Below are 11048 nucleotides of genomic sequence, written 5' to 3'. Positions count from 1 at the left end.
TGTTACAAACTCCTAATGTCAATTCAGAATTTTTCGCATTTGTTTTAAAACATTCAGGAAATAACAATATTTTACAATTGTCAATACATAATCACTTGATCTAATTCATTTACCCCCCAAATCACACTTATCATGACCTGACTCGAAAAGGCCAAGATGTGAATTAAGATAAAATTAAAGGCGGTTAGCATCCTCAAATGCTCTGACACTATTTCGAAACATCAGTTGTTTTTTTTCCTCTTTTTAAGCCTCAGCTTCAGCTATGTAGGCTTCGGTGTATTTTCAAAGTACACACACTGTTTCATGTCTATACATTATTGGCCCACCCCGGGGTTTGAACCCATGATCTCTCTGAGATCCGAGACTATAACCATTATTCTACGGAGGAGGACTCTCAGTTGTATTACTGCCCAAGTGAACTGTTTAGTATTTGAATTATTATTATTTCCACCCCTACTTCAAACACAGGAGAAAAATAATTCTAAGTGGTCTTGACTAAACTTATAGGTGAAAAGATAGTTAAAATCATCTAAACTAACAATGTGTCTCTTAAAATATAATTACTCTTAATATTACTTAAAAACCCTAAAGTAAACGGTTTATTTGCGTTCTCCAACACTAATAGTTTTCCAAATTTAAGTTTTCCAATATGTCCTTGTTCTCTAATTTTATTGGACCATTATAGTCTTTTCCGAATGGATTCCTACTGTTTAAATAGTAAAAACGTAGTATTATTCTTACGAATTGATCGGCTATCAAACAGTTTGTGAAATTTGAATGTTGTTTTACACACTAATATTATAAAGCGTTCGCTACGCCAAAGCTTAGCTTGCAACATTCACATTAATTTTCGGTTTTTGTAGAAAAAAGTGTTTGTCTGATAGTTTGTTACACGTTTTAAACCCACAGTTTTCTGCAACTTATTAAGTCTTTTATATATAAAAAAAATCCTGCGTGACTCAGTTTATAATATAATGTTTCATGTCCGATAGAGAATTTCGTGCAAGTTTTAATATGTGTGGAGGATCTAAAATAGCACAACTATCATTATTAAAGGTATCAAGTTTAAAAAATAGCATTTTGAAGCACGGAGTTTAGTAATTGTATCGTCAAAGGTCATAGACTTTGAACATTCACTCTCACTTCACCCAGTTTTAGTATAGCTACTTTAATGAGCTGCGACGGTAAAATTTATGAAGTCTTATTTACAAAAAATTACTTAATTGTGATAAAAATTGCCTACCTTTAGTCCATTTGGATGCAGCGCAACTCTTCACCATGTCAAAAATTACAAATATTACCAACATTGACAACTAAATAGAATAAAATAAAAAAACTAGTTGAGTTGCTCAGAGCAGAACTCTTGATGTACTGAACATGAAGAGTTAGCCAACAATTCAAAATCCACGTTAAACGGCGATTAGTGTTTCGACATGAAAAGGCGTGATACCGTATCGTTGATCGCCGCACAACGCGGTGAGTTCTTGCCCACTTTAAGCGCCTGCGAGCCCGTGGAAACACTAGCAACGCACAGCTGTGTGCGACCGGAAAATACAACATGCGGCTTATGGGCAGTGCGCGTTCCAGTAGTTTAATTCGTTGGTGAAAACGTGTAGTAGAACCATTGTAGAGTTTTTGCATGCTCGCGCAGTAGAGAAGGAAACTGCATACGTGATCGGAAAGTTGTATGAACTGTTGAACATAAATTTTTGTGTTTTTATGTAAATACGTCTCTTAATTTGATGTATAAAAACCGGTGCTTTTTTGAATCACCTTGCGTGCATAAATGCCTTTGCCTATTTGGTGAACCTCAACCGAGTGGCAACAGTTTTTTCGTGCTATTTAATTTGGTTTGCGTTACGTAAATATCGTAATTATAAGTTATACATTTTCTGGGAAACTTTTCCTATTTTTCTCTGCATAAAAAACTTCCCCAGATTACAAAGGACATATTCAAACAAATTAGCCGAATTGGTTTACCCATTCTTGAGATTAGTGATTAGCAACACGTTTAGTGGTTTATTTTTATGTATAAGAAAATAAAGCAACTCATCTACTTACGTCCTTTTCTTAGTCCTTATTGTTTTTCTACGAATTGAGGTGAGGTTAACTTTGATCTTTGACCTTGAACTAAATCTCAACTGTGAATAAAATTATTTCTCTTGTTGTTTCCATGGATATAAATAAGATTTATATATACTCTAAAGTATGTTTCACTTAGGTTACTTAATTTTGTTCTAAATTTTAATTGAGTATTGTATCAAGTATTCTAAAAACTTTCAATCCCTTTTAAAGAAAACCTATTCAACAAAATATCTTAAAACATTACCCTAACTGAAATAAATAATAATTTACGTGTAAATATACCGGGATATTCCGATAAAAATGCTCATTTTTTCATGGATGTAAGACGACGTAAATAAAAACATTTTTATTTCATTTACACATGCGATCACAAATGTTACGTTTTGCGAGAAAATTGGGAATTTTTTTTAATGCCTCCTCGTAGGCACTACTTGTAGGCATCACGTAGAGTTCCCATTTGAGATTCATCCAGAAAAAAGCTACTGAAATTAAATATTTTTTGCTTCCTATGTGTACCTAATGGACGAAACACATGGGGCTAGATACCGCTGAAGTCGCAGTAACGAATACTCGATTTTCAAAGTTTACTTATAATATGTTTAACTGTGTCAAATAAACATAAAAGCACCACTTTTAGACGTTGAAAATAAAATATTGTTCCTGTAATTCGGCTCCGCATTCACACAGAGTATACATTTATTCCAAGTGTTTTGTGTAAAGTATTTATTGCAAATATCGGATTTAAGTTCTCACGGAATCGTCGACAAAGCCAACACATGGACCGAATAGTTGTACTGCAAGACTGGAATTATCTCTAAAAAGCTAAGTTTTATATTTTACAAGCATAAAGTATCATAACTTTAAAAAATACAAATATTTATAAATTATACTAAATATATTTACAAAAATTTTAATTATCAACATTTTCAATATTTTTTAATATTCAATTTTTTTCAATATTTTTAAAAAACTTAATTTGTCACACACGTACAAAAGGAAGACAAAACTGTTCATGTTTTTATTCCTTCTTTTAGAAATATGCAGAATTGTAATGGTTTCCTTCTATTAACAACATGTATTTAAAAATGTATTTCCCTTAGTTCGTTTCATTTTAATTATAGCATAGAAAATACCAAATCTTCAACATTCTGGGCATTTTTTTATTTTAAATTTATCAGCAAGTGGGTTATTAAACTATAAACCTTACAATATAATTTGTGATAGTATAATTTTCATAATTTATTTTCAGATTTACAATATGCATTTTTTCACATCATTTTCAGTCTACACACTGAAATTTTTGTATCAGTTGGCAACCTTTTTGATCAACAGGTTGCCAACTGATATAAATATTTCCCAACACCCAACGCGTTTAAAACTAATTTGAAATCCTGTTTAGAGAGATACGCATTTTATAATTTAGAATAAGTGTTTTTAGCAATAAGCTGGTAGACCAATAACATCATTAGAGAAATGTTGCTATTCTACTGTTAATGCAGTTAAGGTTTAAATGTTCTGTTTTTGAAAAAGAATACTGATTTAATAAAGTTGTTTTAGCGTAAATATTGCAGAAATTGGATTAAAAAACTTCTACATTTCTATAGATTTGGATGTCTTTGGACGGACCTAGACTCCAAATTCCATGAGCCAAGTCTTTGGTAGCGTCAAATTTCAAACGCTGCAACTAATGTGAGGTGAAATTGAGCTGAACTTAAAATTCGAGAGGCTTTATAAATTAATTAATTTCATGAATAATTTAACATAATTTAATTAAGTATTGTTTCTAATTTTCAGGTACCAAAAATTAATTGCAACTAATTGTCATAATACTAAAAATTATCATTATTATGGTTCCTAAAACTTAGATAAGACGTAGCCACTTGTACAGCCAAATGTGTTTTGCAAATTTGTAAAAACCCTTTAATAAGTATAAAGTGCGCATAAAACTTTTGTTTTTTTATTCGTATTTTTTAATACTATATTCATTATTAACACTACTATAAAATGCCTGAATGATTTCTCTGATACACATTTAAGTAATCTTTAAACTGTTATAAAATATGTGAGAATAGAGCTTAAATCATTTGGAGATTTTAAATAAGATAGTTTTAAACTGATTCTTTCTGTACCCTTAGAGTACTAAAGGGTTTTTAAACCATAAATCACCAGTTCAAACGTAATCTCCCGCAGTAGAATAGACCTATCGATTTACCCTTGCACTACAGAATCTCGACGTTTGCTGTTAGTGAAGTGTCGCTCCTGGATAACAACAATGTTGCGCAGATTTTAAGTGACACGTCGGTTTTTTTATGTACGCAGCGTGGGTTCAAAATTAATGTATAAACAAACAAAAGTGACCCCTCTAGGGAAAGTAAATGTTTACATAAGTATTATTGTGTTAGAGCTACCATATACATTACAGAAATTACTTTTTATTCTTTATTGTAAAATAATCAGTACACTTCTTCTGAGAAATTAAACCCCAGTTTCTTGAAAAAAAAAACAGATCATGTGAACCAAATAAATTCCTAGGCTCTCTAATTATACATATACTTAAAAACTGTTCTCACTTTCAGATCGTTTTTAATAACATTCCCTTCAGTATGAGAGAGATATTGTAAATTACATGTTCAATAAAGTTATTTGAATTTTTTTGTGAAGCAAAAAAAACGATTTAATAGCCTTCAACTTAATAGTAACAGGTCTTAAATCTATTATTTTTTACCATTGGTGAATTTTTATCTAAAAATTCAAGTATCTGTACGGTTACAATTTCTAAACTGGAATTCTTTCATCGAATTGTTGGGTTTTCTTTAAACTTATATTAAAATTCTAATATTAACAAAGAAGTTTTTGTATAAAAAATTATACTTCAGACTAATTGAATATTTTTGTTACTACGCGTATACAGCGTGCGTGAACCAGTACTTGAATTCTGACCCTGAAGTTAATAAGCTGAGACAGAATTACTCAGCTACGGTAGCAGGTGTCTACTAGGCACATTCTGGTAATTATTTCTGCAGCATGTGCCCACTAGATAATTATGAAAGTGCACATTTTGCTTTAATATGCTATAGTTAATATTGCTATATTGCATTAATATTGCTATGTTATACAAAGTTCTTGTCATAAAAAATTAATTATAATGTACATTAGTTTCAGCGACAAGTTTAAGTATTTGAAAATATCATTGCAGTAAAGTAGGAAATTTCTAACGGGATTGAGTGATTTTAGTTTCTTGTAAAAATATACATACCAAACATGAGTTTAAGTAATGATTGTTTGCAAAACTGTTAACAGTAACATAAATTATTACATTATGGCATTTAAACATAGTTAGGATTACGTGTTTGTAATGTCAATCAGTTAATATACACAACTTTGAACTCACTGTTAATATTTAGCAAACCAAAAATACCGGAAAGATGGCTGTTACTCATAGGTAAGAAAATGGTTTCCTTGAACAATTATATATTCGTATCAACTCTGTAAACCAGATCCAAAATTCATAACGTTTTTAAATATCTTTGGAAGAAAACATCAAGCCGATTATAAATTTTCATTTGGGTACAGAAATATGTAAAATAACCCAAAACGCAAATTTAAGACAAAACGTACCATTGCTTTACGGAGAACGTACCTGTGGGATTTATTTCATATAGCAACCACCCTAATGCAAGATAATATAAAAGTCATAAATAAATCAACAAAAATTAAATTTCTGTTTATTTTTTATCATTTTATTATATTTTAATATTATAGAATATATTGATAAGCTTACATTGCATCCCACAGTTGTCACAAGTTTTTACATTATTAATATTTGCCCATTCGCTTAATAAATAATATTTTAACGTGAAAATAATGAATTATACACAGTCATTAATTTTAAAATATTCTACTTAAATAAAATAAACATAAACTACAATTATAAATGTCCTAACTTTATTTAAAATATATGTTCCACAATATTATTTAAACAATTTTTTTATCTTTAATGAAAATAATAATTTTTTTAAGGTGAAGATGTAAAGTAATAAGTTATTTCTATAACTGAATTACTTTAACTAGTAATGTATTTTCGTTTATGGAAATTATTGAGTATAAACTATATAAAGCAATAAGTTATGAATTTTAATCCTGTCAGCTAACATTTACTAACTTCAACTTATTTCAAATGTTTACCCTACGGTACTTCGAAATGCCTGAAAGATGTCTCTCAGACATGTTTATGTAAATAGTTCTCTTAGTAATGTATACATTTGTCAGTAAATAAAAGCTGTCAGTAAAAGATGTAAGCGGATCTCAAAACATTTATACTTTTAAAATAAAGACAATGTTAACTGATACTAAATGTACACTTGGAGTACTGAAAAGATTAAAGCCCTAAATCACAAGTTTTTTCTTTTTGTATACTAAACATACTAGCGTTAATGTACATATTATGATGATAATCTTCCCCAATCAAGAAATAACCTGATTGTAAACTTTAATAAAATGAAATGATTTATATTTATTATTCGTCATAGAAACACAGTTCACAACATGTATAAAAAAAAAGAAATGATTTCCACATGTGCGTAGCCTGTTTGTGGAGATCGTGCACGATCAAAAGCATGAGTATTATGCAAGTTTATAGTATATGTACATAAAGTTTTAAATATAAATATTTAATAATGTAATGTACATATACTCGTAGTATAAGAAAAAATAAAAAGCAAATACATAATTTGCTAATGCTTTTTGTAGCTAATAATAACACAAATGATTATGCGATGATGAATGATTTATAAATTATAAAGAAAATATGAACTTAATATACCCCAAAGAAAAAGATTACATCGATAACAGTTTATTAGGAGACTTGGTACCTCTCACACACTTTTACACTCACGCCACACAAACAACACAATCTCTCTCTTTCTCTCTCTCCCCTTCATCTCACTACATTTACTACTATCAAGAGACACTCTCATTCACCACACAATCCTACAAAGTTACAAAATCATAACACTACCATACGCAAACCCACTGTTAATTACCCTGAAAAATATAGGATCAACAGTTAAGCTAATGTACATAGTTATAAAATATTCTAATTCACCTTTAGTAACCAAAAGATTGGATTCTTTTAATAAATGTAGTGTTTTTAAACAATTGGTACCTTAAAGCAATCTGATAATTTAGAGAAAATTATATTTGCAATATAGTGTGAATTTGTGCAGTTGATGGAATTCTGCAATCTAAAGATTAATCCTGTTAGTTGTTAACGCGTCATTATATATTTGCTGTGAATTATAATCGCTAAAAGTACAATGTAAATTCCTTTAGGTAAGAAGAATATTTAGAGAAAAATCTGTGGTTTCTAAATAAATAAAGTAACTCATCTTTAAGTGCTTGTCTTGATATTGATCTTTGCCTTTGTACTGTAGGTGTAGATTTTCCTCGTTCTGCGTCGTTAAGGACTTTTAACATTAAATTGAAAAATGTCCTGGTCCTTATCAAACTTTTGGCCATCGCACTTGTTCCTGGTCCTGCTTCTACAACTCATCTTGGTGTGAGTTCAACGAAATTTATACTCTACACTATGATTTTATCGATAAACACTAAAGTACCTGACCTTTATTGTTTCCATGGGAATTAACACATATTAATTAATGAACACTTATTTATTATTCACCTGTTTTTTATTTTTTGTTTTGACTTACACTTACTGTTTTTTACGACATGTCTACGGCGGGCGATAAAGAGTTTCTTGTTATCTGATTACCCAATCACATACATAACATAGAGAGAAACATGTTTAGTTACTCGTCTTACATTAGTGTGTAAATATTAACTATTGCCGTTTTTATACAGTATCAAGAGACACTGTTCGATGTCATGTTATGACTAGTATATCTGCAACTAAAAAAACCAACGGAGCTATCTAATTCCAAGAGCCTACATTACAGTGAATTTGTACTGGAGTTTTACAGTTATTTAGGAAACACAAGTTATTACATTGATAAGTTATTAAGTAAACAATCAATTATTTGAAGCATTGGTGAGAAGGGGAGATTTTAAGTGTGTCAAAAGTTACATGTTTGAAAACTCCATGATCAGTAAAAACGAAAAAAGGTAAATCATAAAATTGGATCCGACGAAAGGCTCAGTGTAGTAGTTAACATTGCAAAAGATACAAACCAAACAAATGTTAACTACTAAGGAGGCTGCGGTGATGGCGCCGAGAATCAATACTCCTACGGACGAGCAGACGTCTTCCTGGCTGTCTATAACAGCGAGTGAGACGTGGGAGATGGTGGAAGATGAAAATTGCAGCGCGCCGGAGATTCGAGTGTGAGCACCCGCCGCTAAACCCAGGACGCCAACGAGCCCAGCAGTAGCGACGATGACTTGTGAGGATGCCCGACATAGGCTTTCCCATACAAATTAAGAATTATATAAGATTTTCACGAAGAGACATGCTTTCGTTTTGCTCGTAGCTGCTCAGTACCCTGTGGGTGTGAGATACGGAATTGCCTCCTAATGCGTCCGCATAGTTTAGATTATATATTTTTGAAGGGTAGCGTTCAAAACTTTTAATTCGTAAATTATTCTTTGAAAAATACACTAGTACAAGTGTACTTTTTGTAGTACATAAAATAATAATACTTATTTTAGTTTTACTCTCACATTTGTCATTGAACGTTCTCAGCGTGCTCTAGTCTGACATGAAATAAGGGTTTGTTTTATTAATCAGTACTATACAGTCCCGCAACAACAAAGTTCAGCCTCCTCCATCGTTATATCGGTAGAACTATGCCTCTCCCTGCGTCATCCTCCTCTCTTCTGCTTAGCGGGTGTTCCGGGGACGCAGGAACTAAATCTCCAATCGCCTCGCTTAGCTCTCTGATTAAAACGTCGTCTTTCTCGGCTACCGCGACGACCCTCTCGGTTGACATCCTGTCTCCTGCCTCGCCGTAGACCCGGAAGTCCTCCTGGGATATTTTCCCTCTCCTAAGCGCCCAAGCTACGTCTTTTCGCGTTTTCAGGGGGTTTTTCGGTTTTCCCCGACGGCGTGTCCCCCGCTGACAAGAGTTCAGCGTAGGCGCATACGAACGCTCCACAGTCCGTAGCGTTCAGTTGTTTGGGGCACTCGTCTGGGGTGTTACATATTATCCAAACGTCCCTGTCAAATAGTACTTTCCTTTCTGCTGCATTCCTTTCCATAAACTCGAGGATCACTCGCATCTCTTTAGTCCGGGGATGTCCCAACGAGTCGAGTGACCTGATGAGGTTGAGTTTTGGTTTCACGGCTATAAGTGCCCAGTGACCTCCCTCATAGTCCCTTAGGTGTAAGGAGAACAGAATCAGGTCCCTAGAAAAGAGGTTGATCCCCTTAAATGCGCTCTTCACTCGATCGTAGCCCCCTGTTTCCCAGGTCTCAATAAAATATGTGTCTACAGAATAGGTCACAGGTACGGTGGCGTAAAAAATACTCCTCCTTTCCAACAACCGCATGTACGCGTTAATAACGTCTCCGTTAATCCTTTGCCGGGGAATAGGCAATCCAATTCTCCAGAACTCGGCTGTAGTATTGGCCGGAGATACTCCATGGTAGCGTGCACTGAGTTATTCTACGTAGCTACAGAAGCGTGGGACAGGTGTTCGCAAGCAGGAAGCTGTCTACAAATCTCGTGTAGTATTTTTAATATAGCCTGCAAATAAAGCATCTCGTCAAGCTTACGTTCATGCATCCAAAACAAACTACCATTAGATTTCACTGAGCTACTAACGATAGATATTATTTATTAATTTCCTCCCTTTAGTCCGACCCCGTGTAATTTTTCAAGTCTTTTACGTGGGCCGTTTGAGTCTTGCTCGTCAAACGGTCTTTTAACTCGACGATATTTGGGCCTTTAAACGTAACTACTTTAAAGGGGCCTACAAAACGGTGCGCCAGCTTCGATGCATACGCGTCAGGAGCCGAAGACAGGTATGATGTCTTTTCCAGACCAACTGTCCAACACGGAGGTTATGATCTCGTCGTCTGAGGTCATAATATCGAGAGTGCCTCTGGAAGGCACGGGCAAAGTTGCGATGACAGCTTTGTTAAATCTTTTTAAATTCTTCCATTAGTTGCTCGTGTCATTCTTCTCGCGTAGTCATTTCCTGGTCACATGAGTAATCAAATCCAGGTCCACATATTGCTTTAGGCAGTCTCAACTCGAGTCCAAAGTTAAGCATGGCTGGCGTGAAGTTTGTCGATTCATGGTGCGCTGTGTTTAATGCATACCTAAACTCACTCAGTTTAGCATCCCACGATCGGTGGTCTTCACCAACGAATTGCGATATCAAGGTTTTGATGACGCGATTAGAACGCTCTACTGGATTGCTCTGAGGACTATAAGGGGCCGTCAGTTGACAGTCGACGTTCCAGTCCCTACAAAGATCCTGAAAAATTTAGAAACAAATTGTGACCAATTATCGGTTATTAAAACGCTGGGTGCACCGCATCTGAACAAAATCATCTCTTTGAAATTCTTTATCACATTAGCTGCCGTGGCCGATCTAAGTGGACTAAGGTCTAACCACTTGCTGTAGTAATCTTGACATACTAGTATAAACCGATTTCCACTCTTCGATCGTGGTAAAGGGCCCACTATATCTGCGGTAACCGTGCACTACGGACCTCGTGGCTTACGAAAATACATCTTCCCGGCGGGCTTCGTTTGTTCAACTTTATATCGTTGACATATCAGAAATTTTTTTACGTATGCCTTTACATCACGAAACCAACCTGGCTAGTAATAACACTGGGCGGTTTTTCTAACACACAAATGACCTGCAGTTTCTTTATCGTAATTTTCTTGCAGTACTTTCGGACGGTCTTCTTCGCGAACACACATTTTCCAGTGGGCTTGTCTGCGTCCGTTATTTCATTTTACTACTATTCGAATCGTCGAATAGTAGTAAAATCT

At 33.9% G+C, this 11048-nt stretch overlaps 1 protein-coding gene across 1 annotated transcript; it reads right to left on the bottom strand.

Moving 5' to 3' along the window:
• Positions 1–9084: 9084 nt before the first annotated feature.
• Positions 9085–9588, bottom strand: LOC124370507 (sentrin-specific protease 1-like). Its single transcript, XM_046828806.1, has one exon. It carries the CDS (start codon positions 9586–9588, stop codon positions 9085–9087), a length of 504 nt encoding a protein of 167 aa, XP_046684762.1.
• Positions 9589–11048: the final 1460 nt, after the last annotated feature.

This window comes from Homalodisca vitripennis, unplaced genomic scaffold, assembly GCF_021130785.1.
Source record: "Homalodisca vitripennis isolate AUS2020 unplaced genomic scaffold, UT_GWSS_2.1 ScUCBcl_248;HRSCAF=1769, whole genome shotgun sequence".
NCBI lineage: Eukaryota > Metazoa > Arthropoda > Insecta > Hemiptera > Cicadellidae > Homalodisca > Homalodisca vitripennis.
Note: the sequence above shows the minus strand (reverse complement) of the source record. Positions and strands in the feature narration are given on the sequence as shown.

Bases quoted from the DNA above. Each gene is read 5' to 3' on its own strand.
- LOC124370507 (XM_046828806.1), bottom strand. From the start codon at position 9,588: ATGCGGTTGTTGGAAAGGAGGAGTATTTTTTACGCCACCGTACCTGTG.